Raw genomic sequence first — 21,854 nt, 5'->3', positions numbered from 1 at the left:
AAGTTCTGTTCTGTACCAAATGTGACTGGGAGGGTAACCGGGCCAATTGGAGTAGAGAAATTTCCGGGGACGATGCCGTAGAACGGAGCCTTGCTTGGAGTAAGCAGACTCATATAATTGAGACCCATCTTTACCAGTGTGCTTGCAAAGATCAGGTTGAGCCCACTTCCGCTGTCGATGAGTACTCGAGTAACCTTGGAGCCCTAAACGACTGGATCGAGTACTAGCGGGAACTTTCCAGGTTCAGAGAAGCTGGTCCACTGATCCTCCCTGGAGAAGGTAATGGGGACCTTGCTATATTTGAGTGGCCTCTGAATTGCTGGTTCGACTGAGAGGATCTCTCTGAGTAGGAGCTTCTGAGCTCGCTTGGAGAAGCTAGAATCTCCTCCAAATATGACGTTGAAGACGTTTTGCTGCTGTTGGAAACCATCACTGTCTTTCTTGTCGTCTTCATCATCTTTGTCTTGTTCTTTCTTTAGAGCAGTTGCACATGCCGACTGGAAGGATTTGTGCAGGATCGTGCACTCCCACATCGAGTGGTTGCTCTTGGGATGGATCGGACATCTTTTGTTGTGAAGTATCTTGTCGAACTGGTCCTGCGGTTTGTCACCCTTCTTACCACGCAGTGTGCGATCCATGGTGCCAATAGTGTCGTCAGGCTTACGCTTACGCGTAGGATCTCGCTGGTTACTGGGCCCTCCACGGTCGTTGTGGCGCTTCCCGTTGTTGTCATTGTTGCGGCGGGGAAAGCGATTGCATTATTGCTCCTCTTCATCTGCCCAGCGCTGCATCATGTCATGTAGATCTACCACCGTTTTGGACCTATTACGCCCAAAGTCGTGGTATAGTGACTGGACGGTGATGCCGCTCTGGAAATAGTCGATGATGTCGTCGTCGGCGATGTTGGGGATGGTGGCTCTTGTGTCGAAGAAGCGCTTGACGTAGGATCTGATTGACTCGCCTTACTCCTGCTTGATCATGGATAGGGCGTGACGAGTAGCTACTCGATGTAGCGACCCTTGGAAGTTGTCGATGAATGCCTTCTTGAGATCCTCCCACGAGTGGATTGACTCGCGCGCCAAGCTTTCGAGCCACGTGACGGGTGCTGGTTCTAGGGCCATCGGGAGGTAGAGGACCTTGGTGTTGGTGTCTCCCCCTGCAACACTAATAGCGGTCGAGTATAAACGTAACCATTAAGCAGGGTCTTGCTTACCATCATACTTTTGGATGTTCGTAGGATTGAAATCCTTCGGGTACTCGATGTTGTCGAAAGCCTTGCTCAGGGCTTGGAAGCGGTCGGAGTTGTCCGCAGGTTGCGCTCTGCGTCTTGCGTTGATGATGTCCCGTGCGTCCACAATGGAATCGGCTACCTCTTCCCTGTTGTTCCCACGGTTGTTGTTGTTGCGGTTTGGCTGAGGGCCAGGAGCTTGATTTGCTTGTGGTTGGCCACCTCTAGGGCGATGACTACTCACAGCTTCCTGATCCTCTTGGTTTCTTCGGTTCTGCTGTTGACGCTGGTGGCCTTCGGGGGTACGGCTTGCTTGAGGCATTGCTGTTGTGGTATCCCTTGATCGCGTACCGTGAAGCGAGGACAGGGGGTTCTGTCTCTCGAGTTGTTCAACAGCATTTTTGGTGAGATTTATGACTCGTTCCAACTCAGGATTCTGGGGCATCGTCATGAGTCGCAGGGTTGCTTCTGTCATTGCGGCGATTGGTGTTCTGAAGATGGGATCCGCAGCATTGTTGAATTCGTTGTTGAGGTTGCGTGGCGGGAGATGAGAACATTCGGCCACATGAGTCCTGCGCATTTCTTTGCGTTGATTCCTTTCCCTGCGGGCTATACGAGTGACTTCATCTTCATCAGCTGGAGCGTCTTGGGTCAGGTTGTCTGCTGAGATCTGATCCAAGGCTTCGTTTGGATCATGGTGGCTTGGAGCACCTCCGGGCTGGATGATTACCGAAACCAAATGCTCGTGATAGAAGCTTTCCAGGTCTGATTCATAATCAGCTAGGACAGTTCCACCGGAGCCAGTTTCCCTCTCGGTTTCGAGGGGAGTGCCGTGTTGAAACAGGAGATCATCAATGCTGGCGACTTCTCGCAGGTTGTCGAGTAGTTCTGCGAGGGTATGACCTCGGCAAGATTTGAGTTGCATCTTAGCCAGCGCATTGGTGACGAAATCCAGGCTGTCTTGAGGTGACTCGACTGAATCTGGGAAAACATCAAAAACGGGTGCCTCCCAGCTAGCGGTGGCTGATTGGTTTTCGATGTGAAGTAGACGATCAAAGCTATTTTCATAGGAGGATCTAATCATCTGTTTGTAAACAGACAATGAATTGCGCAAACCAAAGATGGGTTGCGCGATAAGAGTCCCAATCCGAGTGGATTTCGGTTTGAGATCAATCTGAGTCCGAGTAGAACTCGAGTTGTTTTCGAGTTTCGGCTTGATCTTCTTGGCAAGGTCGGGAAGCAACATAACGCCGCGATCATGAGATCTGGCGAGCTTGTTGGAGTCTTCCGATGTGGAGCTCTTCGGCGTGGGAGAGTTGGTTAAGTGGCTATCGAAGCCGCCTGAACCATTGGCGACGCAGACCCACGAACTGAAGATGAAGGTGGCACCTCTGGGAGGCGTCATGGTGCTGAAAGCGAAAGTGGCCATCGAACTCGCCGATGAACTCGCCGAGTCCCCTACCTGGCACGCCAGCTGTCGGTGTTTACCGCCAAGCCTGCTCAGGGATACCCTTATCAGTAGGGTTTGCAAGGAACACAAAGATTTAGACAGGTTCGGGCCGCGAGTTGCGTAATACCCTACGTCCTGTGTGGTGGTTTGTATTGCCTTAGGCGTAGATGTGTTTCAAGGGGGTCCCTGCCCGCCCTTATATATCCGGGGGGACAGGGTTACATGGAAAGTCCTAGCTGAGTACAGTTGGAGTCCTTCTACTACACGATCGGATAGTTTCCTTGTACTGCAGCTAGTACTACGCCTATTCGGGTAATTACAAAAGAGGTAAGGTACATCCATGAGCTATCCCTTACTCTAGAACATTCTATGCATGTGAGCAGTCCCGCTGTCCCGGGTCTGACAGATGCCGGTATGCAATAGACGGTTAGATCTAAAATGGACACGTGCTGAAAGACAGTGCACAAACCGACGAATGTATGGATTTGAACAAACCTAAGCTTATAACCACTCCAATCAGCTTTACGAGATTTATCGTGGTAGCTAGGGAGCTTACAGCCGATTAAACAGATTACTAAGCTGAATAAATTGTGAGTAGATCTAAACGAGAAAACAACGATGCGCCAGAGATCAAAGCTTAGCTAAATTCGATAACTTTTGAATAGATCTGAACGAAGCCGCAGCGATACGCCGGAAGCTAAAACTTAGATTTACTCGGTAGACGAAAACTTACTAGCAAACCAAGTCGCTCGAATGTGAGGCGTCCTTGATCGGCTTGAAAGACCTCGCGAAAAAGAATATAGCGAAGCCGCCGACAGAAAAGTAAATTGCAGGAAAAGTAGAGTTGTGTTTGTTGGATGTGTATCAATCTTCTACAATGACCGGGGGCTCATATTTATACACCACACTAAAAAAGTTCTAGCCGATCACGTCAAACATGATTCTAACTTAAAAGATAAAAACTACTCCTAAACAAAATATTCCTTGTCAAACCGAAGCCAAAAGATCTGGTCAACTCTACCCTTCTCCGATCAACAGGATCTCCCATTGGCGATGTACCACTGCCCTGCCAAATCCACCATTCCTGCCCAAGCAGAACCTTTTCTCCTTTGCAACACTTAATCCTGACATATGTCAAAATTTGGTGTCAACACATCCTCTCTTACCCTACATCTTGTTCCGAATGGGTTGAATTTTATTTCATTTTTGAGATAGATGATTGCCTTTTCCCAATTGGATTAAACACCGGAAGAATTTGGTAGAGAGAAGAGAAGATAGCAGTTAAGAAGATGGAGGATTATTGTTATAATGTGCGGGTGTAACAAATAGCATATGGGGTCAGTGGCGGAGGACGGATTGAAATTATTTAGATATGTCCGAATTGGGCTGACGAAGCAAAAGGCTATTTTTTTTGAATGAACACACTCGACGAGTGTATTTCTATTGATATAGCAAAAAAATACAAGGATATAGCCCTGGGAGACCATAACCAGGAAAAGAGGAAAAAAACACACAATCACAACGCCGGTGGGTTGGATTGGGTCATCAACACTCGCCGAACACAACTTCACTCAAAAAAACTCTAGCTGGTTGGATTGGGACATCGACACAAGTCACACAACACGTCTGCAAGAGACGCATGCCCGGTCGGATTGGGACGTCGACACGGACGAGATCACACCTCTGGGGCCGCGGCTGACAACCTTCTCCGCCTCTAGTAGCCACCGTCGAGTACAATCCCGCACTGAAAGGGAATCAAGAAAAACAGACCACACCGCACCAAAGAAGGCCACCGCTATGCGAGACCCACCGCCGTAGTGCCGCTGCAACACCACACACCAACCAACAGGGTGAATCCACCGGATTAGGACCAAACACAGGCTGTCTCGCAGTCGTCACCACGACACACAACGCGCGGGGCCCCCGCCACATCCGCCGTTGGACTCCACCTCACTCGTCGCCTCACCTCACGCGGGGGCCTCGCCACGCCCGCCTCAGCACTCCGAGTCACAAATCCGTCTACAAAATCGATGCCAGGATGAAAAATAGTGTTGCCCTGTTCCCAAGAACCCCAACAGAAACAGACGAGCCGCGCCCTCCGGAGGACAGCATCACGTTGCACCACCCGCGCATACAGTCGCCGCCATCATGCCAGCAAAACAAGTTGTCGTTCACGCCTTCTTTCGACGATGTATCGCACCGGAGTCGCTGAGCGATGCAGAGCAACTCACCGTAGTCCGCTGCAAACCAAGTCTTCCCACGGTGTCGATGCTGCGAGCGCCGTCCTCCGACGCAGTCCCACACCGCACTGGCAATTGCCAAGCAACGCCAGCCGTCGTGGTCCGCTGCAAGCAACAAGAGCCGACACCTGTGCAAAGCCCCCTACCCGCCGGCATAAATTTGGCCACCGCCACGAAGGCACTGCAACCCCCTTCGAGCCAACCATCTGCATCCGCCGCTTTACCGTGCCACCGGCAGAAGCCACCCATAGCCACGACGACCCGACATTGCCACAGGCCGAGATGGGTCTCTGAAAACGACGCCTCCAAGGAGGTGACGACGCTGAAGGCACCGCCATCGCTCGTCCTAGGTGGACAGGGTTTTTACCCAGAGAACCCACGCAACGGGGATGAGGCTCCTAGATGGCGCCCCCAACAGGGAGAACGACGCCCTCAGACGTCGTCGCCATCGCCGCCAGCAGGAATGCCGGCAAGGCTTTCACCCAGAGAATCCTATCCACAGCATGCACTCAGCCCGGCGTTCCAAAGCCGCAGCCATGGAGGCCCTCCCGAATGCAGCGCCGCCACAGTGCCCAAGCCACAGCCACCAAACTGCCGCACATCCCTGGGCGCGCGGCCATGCCGCCGAGGCCACAGACCCGCCGACGCACAGCCGCTCCGACCCGAATCCGGCCGCCTCCTTGACGCCAGTGCGTGGCCCCCGCAGGTAGATCCGGTGCACGGCTAACCGCAGCTCCTCTTGTGCACGGGCGGCCCCGTGCACCGTAGCTCCTCCTGCTCGCGGTCGGCGCTGGTGCATAGCCACCTCCTGCCACGCAGCACCCACTTCGCCGCCCACCGCCGAGTGCCACCGCGCTAGCCCTCAAGATGACATCCACCTCCGCGCGCGGCCACTGGTGCCCGGGGAGCGAGCGGCCAAGCCGGCGCCACTGCGAGCCCACGCCTTCCGCCGCCCACGCGCAGGCCCCGCCGCCACCAGCGCCGCGCGTGCGCGCCTGTGCTGCCGCGAGCCCATGGCTCCCGCCGCCCACGCGCACCCGATCCCCTCACCGGTAGTAGATCCACCATCGAGGCCACCGGATCCGGCCGCGGGAGCCTCGGATCCGGCCTCGCCGACGCCGGCGCCGCCGGCCCCGAGGTGAGACGGCTCCCTCCTCTCGCAGCGGCCGCGCCCGTCGGGAGAGGATGGAAGGAGAAGACAGCCCCACCGCCGCCATCCTCGCGAGCCGCGCGGGCTTCCGGCGGCCGGCTCCGGTGGCGGCGCGGCGGTGGGGAGAGGGTGGAAGGGGCGGCGGCGGCGGCGGTGGTTTGGTGTTCCGCCCGTGTCGCTCACGCAGGAGCGACGGGGGGATGCAACTTCGAGACCAATAATGTTTGAGCAGTACCTGCTGAAACCTCCCGTGGTGAAGCAAAAGGCTATTAGAACTAGTGTTGATGCTTAATAGGATTAATGCATAGTATGGATTCCCAACAAAATTTGAGGTACGGCGGCTATCATACCTTACCCTACCAAGCTCTCCGCCATTGTATGAGAGGTGTTTGTGGTGACTTCATCAATATTAAGAATTTGCTGGCTCAGATTTGAAAGGTGGTCGGGTATTGTTTGTGAACCACGTGGTAAAAGTAGCAGCTACCACATGTGCCCAATTAATGTTGGATTAAAACAGACTTCCAGTGGGCAAATAAAGGATGTAATCTATCTGGTTTCGGAACAATTCAAGGTGTAAGATACCGAGGATTATTGTGATGACGATATAGTCGTAGGGTGGAGGATAGACTTAGCCAAAAAAATAAGTTGATATATATTTTTGAGGCTCCAATTGCCATGTGGGAAGGAGCAACAGTGTATTGACACGCACGTGGCAGAATACCAGCCAGAATTGGCTGCTTGCAAACAATCTAGTACAAAGATGATGTATGGAGTTGATAGACTAAATAAAGTACGGTACGTGATTGGTACAGGCACTGCACGTTCCAATAATCGTCATTATTATAATCGCTAGCCACTTGTTTTCTAAACTAATTATTCCCTGCAACCTGCTGCTGTTGTGGTCAGCCACGATGTGTATATATATGTATTCTTATACTAAGCCGCATGGTACAAAACGTACAACACGTGTTTGCTTATATTAATACTTTAGCTTGTGCATGAACTATATATATTAATTAATATCAGGGGCACATCGACCGTTGATGCAATGCAAGTTTGTTAACGGCAAGTTGTATTAATTAGCCCGAGCTAATAACTACTCCCTCCATTCTCCTTTGATAGTTGTATTTCCAAAACTCAAATATTCACAAATGATAGTCCTATTTGTTATTGATAAGGACCATGGCAATAAATAGCACCAGTAACGAGGAGTTTCTAGCAAATACATTGGAAGACTAGCAAAAAATTCTTGTGTTACATTAATTAGATGATAAGCAAGGCTGCTTTTTCTTGGTCATTGTGGGCTTGATTGGTTTGCTGCCAAAAAATTGGCATGCCACAGTTTTGGCAAGCCAAAATCTAGGCAAAAAATGTTGCCACCATTTTGGTAGAATAAATGTGAGATGTGGCCATCTTTTGGCACCAAACCAAGTGATGGCCCAAGAATTGGCAATGTCCAAATTTTGGTATGCCACAGTTTTGGTAGCCAACCAATTAAGCCATGTGTCAAGGTGAAATAGGATTATCAATAGAGAATGGAGGGAGTAGCTAGCTAGCTAGCGGCCGGCTTATTACATGTGCTTAAAATGATCTGAAACCTGACCATATATTTCTTCAAAAAAAAAACCCTGACCATGTATATTGTTGGTATCTAGTATATTGTTGATGATAGAGATTAGGGAGCGTATACTGCACCAGCAGTTGTTCGTCTGACTCTGACTCCCTGCAGCTTGTCTGCATGCATGCGCAGGGGGTTGGGTTGGCTTGGGCTTGGGCATGCGGGTCTTAGTTGTAACAGTACTGGTTCGTTTCTGTGGTTCAGACATTTTGTTTTCTCCTCTCCTTGCATTGACTGCTAATACGCGTCGTCAACTCTGTCGAGGGAGACTTTAGACCTTATTAGTTTGTATGTGCCTTTAACAATATTTTCTTTATGGAAGTGCCTGTCACAATATAACTAACGTAGGATCGGAAAGGAAGAAATAAAGAAAAAGCAGGTTCCGAGCTTCATTATATTCCAAGCATCTTCCTAGTAATTAACTTGCATTGGGTTCGTTATTAGGGCCCACACCTTCATCAGTTAACTTGTATATAGTGAGCTAGCTCACCTGCTCATGCATGGACCTGCAGCTGCTTGTGCACCACCGTACCTGTGTCCTGTCGAATTCCACGCGCTTTGGTAGCTCTCGTCTGGTCTCTACTGGTCAACACTGAAAGTTAGACCATTCCGCATATATAAGCACTGCACTCAGGGCGTCGAGCTTGGTATCGATCACTTACTACCACAAACACACAGCTAGATATACCCAGAGCTAGCACAATGGAGGATTATTGTTGTGTGGCGGATCGTGAGCACGCGGTGGAGGTGGTGGCGCAGGTGTACGAGCGCATCAAGATCCAGCAGCCCCTCCTACTCCTCCACCCAGCTGCTGGCCCAGAGCCTCCTCAGCGAGGCGCTGCGGGCACTCAACGTCGCCCTCTCCGTCATGAAGCAGCAACCTTCTCTTATTGCTCCAGCGACACCAACAAGCGTCGTCAAAGCCGAGCCTCAACAGGTACTCTCATCATCGCCCAGCCATGGAGCAGCACCCGATCCTGCAGATGAAGCAATAACAACGACGAGCACGGCTTAATTACTTATTTAACTAATTACGTAGTTAATTAGCAAAGCCATTGAGTGTTGCCATGCATGTTTAACCTAGCTTCTTTATCCTTGATAATTTCCTTCTGCAATATAATCACTAATATATAACTAATATAATAACGAGGACGAGCACCGCCATACATCATGCTGTGAACTGTGTTGTGGTTCGGCACTGACTGACCAAGCTCCACAGCTGTCCAAGTTTCATCAAGATCCTCAAATAGTCTAGCAACATAAATGCAGTTACTCTTTCCTCCCCATCTTTCAGGGTTCATGCAACAAAATGCAGGATTCCTCTTATCAAGGCTAACAAACAGAGCTTGATTTTCCAACTTTTCCATCTTCACCCACTTAGCTGGTTTGACCGAGAAGTCAAGGCGAAAGACCTCAAAGATTCTAGAAAACTCAACCTCCTCAAAGGTTCTAGAATAGTTACTAAGCTCGTCAGAGGCAAGTGAGACAAACGTGAAGTCAACCATGAGAAGCATGTCACCACAGGCCACCAACCATGGGTTAACAGGCAAGGTCTGCAGGGCCTGCCACATAATTGCTACTTCTTGCATGCTGAACTGAGGTGTCAGTTGCACAGTGTGAAGTCTCATAAGAGCATCTATGACAAGGATATGACCTTTGAAGAACACAATCTGATGGATGCGTTCATGATCAAGAGCAAGAGGATGAACTGACCAGGATTTTGTTCCAACCTGCCACTCAAACATTGAAGCCTTCGAGAAAAGGAGGACGCGAGAGTCGAGTGAGCTGAATGGAGCCGTAAGGACGCCTATGCCAGAAAACCAACCAAGGTAATTGTTGCATGGGAGTTTTGGGGTCTTCACCTTGGTACCAGTGTAGGCATTAACAAGGAGGCAGTCCTCCTCATAGGTGAAGATAAGATACCCATATGAGCAACCCAAATAGTACATTGTATTTGGAGTACTTTGAGGCAATGCACAGAGAAGGGATAAGTTTTCCTTGCTAGGATCACTGAGCTTCCATTTGCAATCAGATGAAAGGAGGGGCTTGATACCTTTGCTATGTGGACAAAAATAAGGACCATCTGGTTCGAAATGGAGAGGCGGGAAGCTGAAGGTATACACAGAGGGGAAGGAAGAGACTGCAGTGCGCCAAGAGCGGCAGGTGCCAATAAAAGCAAGGAAGTCACGGAATGAGTTAATGAGAACAATGACTTCGTGAAGCAGGCTATCCAGGAGATCTGCACAGACATGAGTTCCAGATGGAGTCAAGGAGGTCGAGCCTGAGGCATGGCAGGTGTTCTTTGAGGGGCTCTCCACAATGGTAACTTCGCTGCCACATAGAAATTCAAGAACAATCGATCAGAATAAAGAACTGAAACATAATAGAATTATACTGTATGAGTTAGTACACTGTAGGAAATGCAGTAGCCTTTAATTGAACAAAAGCCAAGGTAGTCTATTTGGACATGGTAAACTTCAATCAGAACAAGCTACATCAGAACCACCTACAGCTTGATTTTTTTTCCACAATAGAATAATTAGACTTGTTTTTGTGTGCCAACAGCATGTACAATTATACATTTTCAATCATGGAAGAGGGGCTGCTTTGTAGAGTAAAAGTATCCATAACATAAATATCGATTGAGATAAAAAGCTCAATGATATAAATATAAAGGAGCCCAGTGCACTAACTAGCGCTAGCAATTGGCCAAAGTAGCCTAAATATCACTGGCAGTATCAGTTGGTCGAGATGTTAGAATATATCAGCACTAGTAATTCATTAAATCTGATATGCTAAAAGTTCCTAGCAGTCCACGGATTGAAAATACTAGGCATTTCAGTGGTACTAATTAACTAAAGCAAGAGTGCAAGACTAGAGATTAATTGATGCGCAGGAGGAGCGTGTCAATTCTCTCCTGATTGTAGCTAGCTTGGATCCGCACCCATCCGCCCATAAACAATGAAACAAATAAGCGGGGAAAAGAAGAGAGACGATGGAGGTTAGGGTTTGTGATGGTGCAGACCTGGTGTTGAGGGTGGCGCCTGGCAGCGGCGAGGATTGGTTGCCCTGCTGCTGCGACCCCGCTCTTCGGACGCCGCGGCGGCGGCTTCCGGCCATGGGGGCGCGGCAACCACTAGCAGTGGCCTTGCCCCGCCGCGTCGCCTCGCCCTCAATGCTGTCGGTGTCAGAGGAGGTCGATGTGGGCTTTCTCCGACCATTCTCCCAATCCAACTCTCCAAACGTACTATTTACTATATTTTACTATATTCCTCCAAAAAATTCCTCCTCTATAACTCCTTCTCTCCAACCATTCCCCCATATCTATTCTCTCTGTACACTATCACTCATTAACTAACTATTTATTTATCATTTTTGAATTTAGAAAAAATCATACAGTATTTGTACTGTCATAATACGTATTATCATCATGTTATGAAACTCAAACGAGATTAATATCATAAAAAATAATGTAATTAGAGTATAGAAGGAGATGTGATCTCTCTCCATATATAAAGGGAGATTCATCTCTCGAGCCGTAGGGGAGCTGTTGGAGCGCTCGCTCGGCAAAGCCCGGTGGGGGGCGTTTTAGGGGGCTCCGAGCCCCCTGAGCCCCCGCTGCAGGCAGGTAAACAGAAGAAACGGACCAGAGACGGGGCGTGTGGTCACGGCTCGGCCCGGCCCGGTAAGTTCGTCGCGCAGTTGGGCCTTCCATCTCACTGCATCTCATCTCTCTGTTATTTCTAAGGGAATGACTCTACGACAACTCGAGAAAAAAAAATCGACGGAAAATCAACAGAAACAATAGAGCTTTACCTCATGGCCTAGTAGATGGCAGCACACTAAATAATTAATAATTTTCTTGGTTTCTCTCTTAGGCCAACCTTAAAGTTTCGTGGAGGATTTTATGACATTAAATATTATCAATTTTGTTGACATGGTAAGGAGAGATAAGGATGAAATTTCATATGATATGAGTAGAGCTTCATCACCATGAAATCCATCTGGTACAATTACTTGGTTCTCAGCCAAGGTAAGTGTATCATGAAACTATGCATTGATACTGAGTTAAAGTATTGTTTTTAGTTTTGATCCTTCATTGATTATTTATTACCTCTTTTTTACTCTTTGCAGCCAACGTTTAGAATATATTTGTAGCTCTATTGGAATTATGGGCTTGTCCCATTTATTTTCTTCAATGCAATTAAAAAAATTCAAAGCCCACTATTAAATGCTAGGAAATCAATTGTTTAATTCCGTATCGGGATTTGAGGAGGATCTCAACCGACTTAAAGGGTGGACCTTGTGTACACCACTTGTAAAACCGGTAAGAGGAGGTCGGTGAACCACAGCGCGCGCTCGCTTGCCTTACCGGGCCGAGGGTGTGGCATGGCGCGGCCGGATGGGGGCGGTGCGTGTGCGTGGCCGGACGTGACGTGATGTGCGGTGCGACGTGATAAACGTTTTGTTGTTGAATGTAATAATTCAGAGACAATAAACGTAGCATCTAGGTTCGTTGAATCTGAGGCACCTCTACGCCTATATAAACCAACCCCTCCTCCACTCATCCACACAACACAAACTAGCCCCTCCTCCACTCATCCACACAAACACAAAGCAGGCCTCCGGAACCTCTGCTCGCTGAAGGTCCTGCACGTGATAGTGGACAATCAGGTTTTGGGGAGTGTCTTGACGCGACTGCTCGCTCCCTGAACGACTACTTCGTTTACTTCCTGGCGGCGTGAAAGACTACGTCCTCTACATCCCGGCGACCTGAACGGCTACTTTGTCTACTTCTTAGTGATCGTTCGTGGGACTGCACTGCGAACATCTTCCTGCATCGATGTCATTCGGCTACATCAAGCAAGGCCAGTCGAATAGAATGAGTTCCATTCCAGCTGGTAACGACATAACCGGTGCCTCCGGCACTGGTCCCGTCTTGGGGTACAATCTGAAACTCATATATTTCATTTTGTTCTATTTTGTGTTAATCTTGAACACTTGAACCTGCTTAGATTCACTCACTATAGTCATGTACATTGTTAATTTTGAAATTAAAATATGTCCGAAACTGCCTATATTTCTAACAGCTCCAATCTATAACTAATCGTAAACACTTCATAAGGTTCGAATTTCCATATGCATAACTCATTTGGCATAACTTTTTTTGTTTGTCATACCGAACACATCGTTTAGAAATTTTATTTTTATAAAGTACAGTGCTATGCATCGTTTATTTGTGCCATTAGTTGAGAGTTTGGAGTTAGTATTGTGTAGGATACTAGCCCGTCACTTGGAGCACATTTCTAAAAATTTAGCCAAAAGGAAATAAACAAATTGCTACAACAAAAAAGTGACTTGAGGTAAATGGGTAACAATGCAAATATAACAAGGACGGTAAGAACTTGCCGCTACATTTGACTTCACACATACTTTTGTCTTACACTACAAATTCTTCACTAATTTGATCTGAGTCAAAAAGAATTACACCTTGCAGAAAATACAACAAATAAATTAAAGGTACCTTTGACTTAGTCCAAAATATTACGAATTTCACAAAAAATAATTTGAATTTTTAGATCCTGCAAAAGAATACAAACTGATTTGAATAACGGCCTACGGATCTAAAAATACAAAGAAATATCCAACTTTTCAAATCTAACTAAAAATAATAAAAACAAACCTCATCCGCACAAAAGTGTCTAACTAGGTTTAACGTGTTCAGTAAAGAAAACACTGCCACACACATCCACCTGAACACAACACTGCCACATCCAAATGCCCGTTGCCATAACCAGCTGATCGAGTCTTTTAGGAATATAAAAACAATTGGTATAACTACAAGCAAACAAATAATACTAGGAAGATGAAAAAAATGGATCTGAATAACTGAGAAGTAGAGTGTCAATATATAGGTTACATTTTTTAGAAAAAAATTGATACTTGTTACATATTTTTCTAATTAAAAATGATTTATTTATGAATTTTTAGTTTAAATTTGAATATTTTAATTTAGAAAAAAATGAAAACCCATCTTTGAAACCACTATAAGGTCAAATCTGTTCGGTTTTAACAGTTGGATAACCTCTGTTGTCCGATTTTATAGTTGAAGTTTGAAAATCGGACTTTTGTGATAGTTTAAGTGTGTGAACTAGACTTTTTCTTAGGAAAAAAGTTCATATTTTTCACACTGTCACCCCCTTACTATACAAGAAATTGCATGCAAGCCAATAACAAACGACCTATCCCCGCGGCACTACGGCGTCCCTTCTTCCCCTGATGCCGTCGTTGGCGGCGTTGCCTCGCGGGTACCATCCTCCTCCAGGAGCGAGTTCCAGCATGTCGGGCAAGAAGGGTTCGTGTCCAGCCACATGTCGATGCACTCGACATGGAAGCCGGGGTAACACCGCGTGAGCACGCGCACCTTCTCGCCGTCGTCCAACTCGCCGAGACAGATGACGCATTCCTCAGCGGCCGAGACGCCGGCTTTGGCCTCATACACCACCACCGGTATACTCCTCATCAGCTTCCTCTCCTTCATCGGCCGGGCATCCGCAGGCGCAGCCATGGTGGCAGCGGCGTGCCATGCTGCCACGTGTCGGCGTGCGGGTGTGAAAGCCCTTGTTTGGTTTTGGTAATTGAGTGACAACTTAGGTGGACTAATAAGTGTTTATGTTGAGATACACAAGAGATTAGTCCACACAAAGACACTAGTATGAGCAACATGTGCCATGGAGGAGAAATGGCTAAGGGTTGATGCTATGCTCATATAGTGTGATCGAGGAGCTCATTGCATATGAGACATGACATGGAGTTATGTGACCAAAGTGGAGAAGATCAAGACAAGGCTTGGCTTGATGGACCGGTTGCAATGGAGAAGGGCAAGTCAAGGCTTTGAAGCGAGGGACCGCGAGGCGGTGAAGCTTGGGCAAGATTTGGCGCCGATGGACCGAGGCAACGGTGAAGAGCGAGCAAGGTCAAGATCGATGGACCAAAGAGGTCATGTGATGATATGGAGTGGATCATATCATTTAAGAAAGATCAAGCCAAGTGTTGACTCATGAAGATGATCAAAAGGCTTGATGGAGTTTGGTGCTTGTGTGGCATCAATATTTGGGAAGATGAAATGGAATGCGCAAGGCAAAGATATGACTTGTAGGGCATTTTATTTCACCGGTCAAAGGTTGTGTAGAGAAGTGCATGACCGGATTTAGGATAGATGGCTGTATTATCAAGAGGGGCAAACTTGTTTGCATATCGGTCATCTAGTGCCACTTGAGCGATCTAACATTGCGTTGTTGCTAGGATCGAGTGGCGTGGTGAGATCAAGTGAAAATCCTTTGAAAATGATTGTGAAATGCTAACACACATGCACGTGGTGATGTTCACGTGGTGGTGTTGGCACATTTGCAAAGGAAAAAGAGTTGGAGTTGATGTTGATCAACTTTGGGAAGCAAGAAAGGTCTTTTGGCCTTCTCCGGAAATTAGGTTGTCTCTTGGAGTAGAATACTGCTTTGATCCATTGTGTTTTGGATCAAGAATTCAGTTGGGTTGTGTAGCCCTCTGAATTAGCTTTCCATAGAGTCCAAGATCACCTAATTTGGACATCGGAGCTAAGAGTTATGGCCGTTTTACCGAGGTACATTTCTGCTGGAAATAGACCTGCGGACGGTCCGCCCTAGACCTGCGGACGGTCCGCCCTTGAGGGGCGGACGGTCCGCCGTTATCTCGTTTGAGCTCGAACAGAACCGTTTTTGGCTCTGTTGGTGGTCCAAAATGAACTGTGGACCGTCCGGTCCATGGGGGCGGACGGTCCGCCTTTAAAAGCTGAAACGGGCGCAGAAACTTGGTTGTTCTGTCTTGGGTGTCCAAAATGAACTGCGGACCGTCCGGTCCTTGGGGGCGGACGGTCCGCCTCCTACTGAAAATTCTGGGACAGAAACACTGCGGGTTCTATGTGTGCTCACCTTTTGAACTGCGGACAGTTCGCCCCTGGGGAGCGGACAGTCCGCCGGTAACTTCCAGATTTAGTCAGAGACGTTTGCAAATCGGTTGGTTCGAAGTTTTGAACCGCGGACAGTCCGCCCCATGGGCGCGGACAGTCCGCCCGGGGCTCTAACGGTCGACTCTGACACATAATCATTGCAGTTCTAGCCGTTGGTTTTAAATGGCGGACGGTCCGGTTTTTGTGAGGCGGACAGTCCGCGAAAACTCAGTTTTCACGGGATTTGAGTGTAACGGCTAGTTTGGGGCCTCCCTCTATAAATAGAGGGTGTGGCCGGCCATTTGAGAAGTAGAGCACCTTGGGGACTTGGTGTCCATGTGTGAGAGTGCTTGAGAGCCCTCTACTCACTCTAACTTGATAGAAATCATCCGATCGAGTGAGAGAGCGATTCTAGTGCAATTGCTTTGAGAGATTGCATCGAGTGGCACTAGGTGATCGTGTTGCAAGCCGGTGTGCTTGTTACTCTTGGAGGTTGCCACCTCCTAGACGGCTTGGTGGCAAGAGGCTCCGTTGAAGCCCGCAAGAAGATTGTGCGGTGCTCCGGAGAAGAGATTGTGAGGGGTATTGTGCTCACCCCGCGGGAGCCGCGAAGAGCAACTCTAGTTGAGCGAGACGTGAAGAGCAACAAGTGGTTCGGCCGGATCATGTGCTAGAGCTCGGTGTGAGCACTCCACGTGGGAGAGTGTGACTTGAGAGTCACCACTAGCAAGAGGATCGGCGGCAACCTTGGAGCTTGTCTCAACGGGGATTAGCTTGGTGGCAACCAAGTGAACCTCGGGATAAAAATCACCGTGTCAACTTTGTCTACTCTTCTCGGTGGTTTGCATTCTCCAAATCACAAGCATTGTATTTACATTCATATATATCTTGTGCTTGTGTAGTTGCTCTCTAGTGATTAGTTAGCTTGTGTAGCTTGCTAATCATCTTCTTGCTTGTGTAGCTAGAAGTAGAGATCCTAGTGTAACTAGTTAACTTGTGTAGCTTAATTAGTTGCTCTTGCTTAGATTGTGTAGCTAACCAAGTTGAGCTCTTGGATTTGGATTGTGTATCCTTGTCCTTGAGCATCTAGTGAGCCTAGGTTTGGCCTTGTGCTTTTGCAAATTAGAATTGTGTAGGAGCTCCCCGGTTTGTGAAGTACTAGTGCTTAGGCTTGTATGACTTGGCATTAGAATTGTTAGGAGAGCTCTTACTAGCTTGGCACTCCATTTGCTTTGTGTAGGATCCTTTTGGAGGTGCCTTAGAGTTCTAGTTAGAGGGGTGAAGTCTTGGCTAAGCGAATAGTTTCAATTCCGCATAAGTTTCGGTTAGCCGGCGCAATTAGTTTTAGAAAGGACTATTCACCCCCCTCTAGTCCGCCATCTCGACCCTACAGGGTGCGGCCGCAGTGGAGCCGGAAGCAGCGGATGAGCAAGTCGAGGCCGATGGCGCAGACGAGGACACAGAGCATCGCGGCGAGGATGATGACCATGTCGGCGTCGAAGCTAGCGTCGCTCCCGCCAGCGGGTGGCGGCTGCAGGACACCGCCGGCACCGGCCGCCGCCGCCGCGGACGCTGGCGTGACGAGCAGCAGCGCCAAGGATACATCGACAGCGGCGGCGGTGGGGTTATTATTGTCTTTGAGCATGCGCATGGTGATGCCCAAGCGCTTGCTTCAGGTCCTGTTTGGCAGGGCTCCGCGAGCGGCTTCACGAGCGGCTCCGGCCGGAGCCCTGCCAAACGGGTGTTTTTGTTGCAGCTCCAGATGTGAAGCCGGCGTTGGAGCCAGTTGCGGCTTCCATACGGGAGGCGGAAATACGTTTTTGTGGCTCCAAGCGGCTCTGCCCCCTCCGTCCAACATTGCCCCTCCTTCGCCTGCTGTGCACTGAACGATGTGGTAGGCAGCGGCGCACCGCACCACGGCGAGTGGCCCACTTCACGGCGAGCGGCCAGCGGGGAGGAGGGAGCTCACGGCGGCGGAGGCCCTGAGGCGGCCGGCGGCGGAGGGCCGGGAGCTCGCGGCGGCGGAGGGCCGGGAGCTCGCGGCGGCGGAGGCCCTGAGGCGGCCGGCGGCGGAGGGCCAGGAGCTCGCGGCGGCGCTCGCGATGCCGGCTTCAAGGGGGAGGGTCGTGGACGCGCCGTGGCCGGGCGGCGGCGGGCGAAGCTTGATGCGGGGGCGGATGGTGGCGGCGTTGGCGAGCGAGGAAGGTGACGGGGATAGGGGAGGGGGAAGGCGAATGGATAAGAAGAGAGAAGAAAAAAGGAAAGGGAAAGAAAAAGAAAAGGGTAGGAAAAAAAGAAAGAGGTAAAAGAAAAATATAGAGAAAGGTAATTTAGACATTTTACAACCTCAACCTAACAGGTGAAGCTGTTTTGCCAAACGTTTTGCAAAACGGCTCCAGCTCCACCAGAGAAGCCGCTCCACTAGAGGAGCCGGAGCCGTTTTTGCAGGAGCCGGAGCCCTGCCAAACAGGCCCTCAGTACAGTGCCCGGCTGGTATGCTGAAACAGTTGGTGCCGCACCGCACGTGTCAATGCAGGGTTTTAAAAATCGGTCGATATTCACGATTATCAGTGATTTTTACCGTTACCGACACAGACTGAAATCGGTTTTCAGTTGAGTTTTCAAAAGAAATCGGTCCAAAATTCAAAATTTTAAAAAAAAATTATAAAAGTGAAGGAAAAAATTCTATAAAAAACTAGAGGTTCTCCATGGCCTAGAATGGTATCACTCCATGAAAATAGCCTCCATTTAATTAGTCAAAAAAATATTGTCAAAGTACAATGTACTTTTGGAAGTCATTTGATGTAACTGGTCACTCACAGGATGCTAATTTTATTGTCAAGGTATGTCAAAGTTGTGCAAGGTCGATTTTTGTATTCCATTACTTGGAGCATGCTAATGGATTTTTACATAAATGCAGCTCATCGAAAAAATCATCAAAGATGTTAGCGCCGAGAATGTTGTCCAAATAGTGACATCACAAAGCATGTATTAATCTTATGCTCAAGGACATTGGAGAGTGGCCAGATCACAAAGCATGTATTGAGAGTGCAAAGAGGATCTGCAGTTGGTTATACAACTCCAACTCTTTGCACCATATGATGAAAAAAGCTATTGAGGGTGAATTGGTGAAGTGGAATGCAACAAAGTTTGGTACAAATTACATGTTCCTAGATCGTGAAGAGGAAGAATTTAGGAGCGACGATATAACACCTGAGCCTAGCGGTGATGATGGAGGCCGCGGCTTCGACGGCGACGATGATGAGGAGGACGACACTGGAGGGAGTGATGATGGTGATGCTGGAGGTAGTGGTTGGGTTAGAGGGAGTGGTGGTGCTGGAGGGAGTAGTGGTCAGGTGTCACCCCTTCAGTTTACTAGGGAGACAAATTTCACCCATGACACACAGGATCAATATCATGGTGCACCCACCTCACAACGACAAACGAGAAGCGGTAGACGAGCTAGATCTACTCCAAAGTACGCACCGCATCTGCAACTCCCCCCACCGTATAGGGGAAGGTTGCCACCGCCACCGCTACCGCAACAACCTATTCATCTTACCTTTTGGTTATCAAATGCGTATGGATTGCAGGTGTGTATCTGTTTAAGTGTGTTTATTCAATCTTTTATTCACCTCTCATATTCACTCCATCTAATAAATGTAGGAACAATATTATGAACATCATGAGGCAGAGGATGAAGAATGAAAATTGCAATGTGTTCAGACTTCATGAATTTGTATGGATATGTAGGAAACTTTGCATGGAGTATCATGTATCCGCTTAATTAATGTACTCATATTTGTATGGACTCTCATTTTATTAATTTGTATGGATATGTAGGAAACTTTGCATGGAGTATTATGCATCCGCTTAATTAATGTACTCATATTTGTATGGACCCCAAGTGCAAAATATTAATATCTAGTTTTCTTATTTTCCTCCGAAAAACATGTTTATCAGCACACATCACTGATTTATCGTCGGTTTTTGTCGATAATCACTGATAAATAATCGATAATCGTTTTTTTGAATTCGGACATCCTTATCATCTGGTATTGGTGATTTATCAGCGATTATCAATCGATTATCGTTACCGGTGGTGACTGATAAAGTGATTATCAATGAAAATGATTATCAATCGATTATCGTTACCGGTGGTGACTGATAAAGTGATTATCAATGAAAATGTAAACCCTGACATCGTAGGTCTGGCTAAGAATCGCTCTGTGCACCGTACCTGACCTGAGGTTGCATGGATGACTGGATCGTGTTTGTGAGGAAGAACAGAGCAGGACGATAGAGCTTCCTCCTTTTTTGTTTGTTTGTTTGCCATGAGAATGGATGGAGACGTGCAGTGTGTAGTGGCTAGGCAAGAGTCGTCTCGTCTTTTGTTTGGGTCCACGACCACGTCACATCTCGCTGTTCCTTGCATCTCGCATACATGCAGCTGTGGAGCTGACAGAGAAACCCTACTAACTTTTGCTTGTTTTTTTGCTTGTGTTATGAGTAAAATGCACCTGCAGTCGTCTGATCTTTCGCTTCACCATGCAGTCGTCAATGTATAAACAGTTAAATGATTGAAAATTGAAGAGTAGATTAGTCTGGCAGCCATTTAACATCGGGAATGATTTCGAAACATTTAGTTAACTTTCTTTCAAATATGTTATGTTTTTCAATTTTTTTTAAAAAACTGGTCGAAGCGGCTTGACTTTTGTGATCCTGTCGGTGTCCTAAACAACATGTATTTTGAAGTCGCGTTAGGTTTTGAGATGCCTTACTAGCAGCAGTCAGCAGCTAGCTAGCATATGTATACATATATATACATACATATACACACACACTATTAATTAGAATAACACGCCAGCACCACCGTTACCGACAGAACGATTATTAATTGTCTGAACAAGTAGGTCGAAGCAGCACTGAACAGTAGGACTAGTAGTTGTTATTGATCACAGCAGGGACACACAAGCATATACATATATGTATATATATGAGCACACGTACTTGTGAGAGAAGCAGCACATATATATACATCGATCGGATAAGCATGCATGTATGTATACGCGCACGTACACACAGATCGAGTACAACATTTAATTAATTAATTAATTATTACTACAAAATAGTATAGATGATGCTGATGATGATGCCTTAACAACTTTATTTTATTGTCCTAATAAATAGCTCGTTGCTATCTTCTGAAGGACCAAGCTTCTCACCATCAGGTAGCAGCATATCTGATGTAAGATTAATTTAGTTGATCCTGCGCCAAAGAATAAAATTAAATCGTGGCACGCATGTACGTATACAAGATCAGTAAAAGATATATATAATATATAGGAAAATAATTATAAGGAAGACGACGATATATATATATATATATATATATATATATATATATATATATATATATATATATATATATATATATAAGACGATGATAGAGAAGCTAGCTAGTACGTACTTGTTGCAGTCAGTGGACATGCTGATAGGGAATGGCACGGAGACGCCGCACTTGCCGGGGATGGTGGCGACGGTGCCCATGTTCACCGACTTGACGGTGCTGGCCAGGCTCTTGAGGCACCGGCACGCCGCCTGCCGGTCCGAGCTCGTGCGCGCCGCGCTGTTGAGGCTGCGCACGCCGCCGCAGCACGACGACGGCAGCGCGCTCGCCTTCCCCGTCGCGTACGGGATGCACGGCGCCAGCGCCGAACCCACCTGCCCGCAGGTGATGGCCGCCGACGCCGACGCCACCAGCGCCGCCGCCGCCACCACAACGGCCAAGGCCACCACCGCCTGCATCTGCTTCTTGTTCTTCATCATCAGAACCGCCATTATCGTTGTATTATTATTAATTATCGATCGGCGGTCGTGCTAAGCAAAGCAAATGCTGCAGTAGTGTGAGTCTGGATTAGCTGCTGTGTGTGCTGTGGGGGAATGAGCAGGAACATAACACCAGGCCAGTTTAAATAAAGGGAGCTCTGGTTAGCCCTCCACTACTACTGGACTCTACGTCTCCATCTGCATCAATGCATGATTCAATGAGATCCACTATATTGATGGCCGAGTCGTTGGGCGTTGGACTGCATGCTCTCTGTGATTTTCAGCTCAATTCATCATTCTATTTTAATTTCAGCTAATAATTATTCCATGTACATATATCGATCACAATCCAAAT

At 47.8% G+C, this 21,854-nt stretch overlaps 3 protein-coding genes across 4 annotated transcripts; all 3 read right to left on the bottom strand.

The window, feature by feature from the left end:
• Positions 1–8,051: 8,051 nt before the first annotated feature.
• Positions 8,052–10,887, bottom strand: LOC120663394. 2 transcript variants are annotated; one of them, XR_005670498.1, is made up of 3 exons: positions 10,712–10,887; positions 8,349–10,017; positions 8,052–8,258 (listed from the first exon to the last, which is right to left on the bottom strand). XR_005670498.1 is itself a non-coding variant. In XM_039942199.1 (2 exons), exons 1-2 carry the CDS (start codon positions 10,804–10,806, stop codon positions 8,730–8,732), a joined length of 1,383 nt encoding a protein of 460 aa, XP_039798133.1. In that variant the 5' UTR covers positions 10,807–10,887; the 3' UTR covers positions 8,286–8,729. The 2 variants fall into 2 exon arrangements, 1 of the variants encoding a protein (XP_039798133.1); XM_039942199.1 differs by lacking the exon at positions 8,052–8,258 and having other exon boundaries at positions 8,286–10,017.
• A 3,055-nt stretch (positions 10,888–13,942) lies between these two features.
• On the bottom strand, positions 13,943–14,254 carry LOC120666579 (RING-H2 finger protein ATL72-like). Its single transcript, XM_039946454.1, has one exon. It carries the CDS (start codon positions 14,252–14,254, stop codon positions 13,943–13,945), a length of 312 nt encoding a protein of 103 aa, XP_039802388.1.
• A 6,337-nt stretch (positions 14,255–20,591) lies between these two features.
• On the bottom strand, positions 20,592–21,632 carry LOC120663395 (probable non-specific lipid-transfer protein 3). Its single transcript, XM_039942200.1, has 2 exons — positions 21,141–21,632; positions 20,592–20,939 (listed from the first exon to the last, which is right to left on the bottom strand). Exons 1-2 carry the CDS (start codon positions 21,509–21,511, stop codon positions 20,930–20,932), a joined length of 381 nt encoding a protein of 126 aa, XP_039798134.1. The 5' UTR covers positions 21,512–21,632; the 3' UTR covers positions 20,592–20,929.
• Positions 21,633–21,854: the final 222 nt, after the last annotated feature.

The sequence above is a fragment of the Panicum virgatum genome, chromosome 3N, assembly GCF_016808335.1.
Source record: "Panicum virgatum strain AP13 chromosome 3N, P.virgatum_v5, whole genome shotgun sequence".
Taxonomy (NCBI): Eukaryota; Viridiplantae; Streptophyta; class Magnoliopsida; order Poales; family Poaceae; genus Panicum; species Panicum virgatum.
The sequence above is the reverse complement of the archived record's forward strand: the minus strand, read 5'-3'. Positions and strand labels throughout refer to the sequence as shown.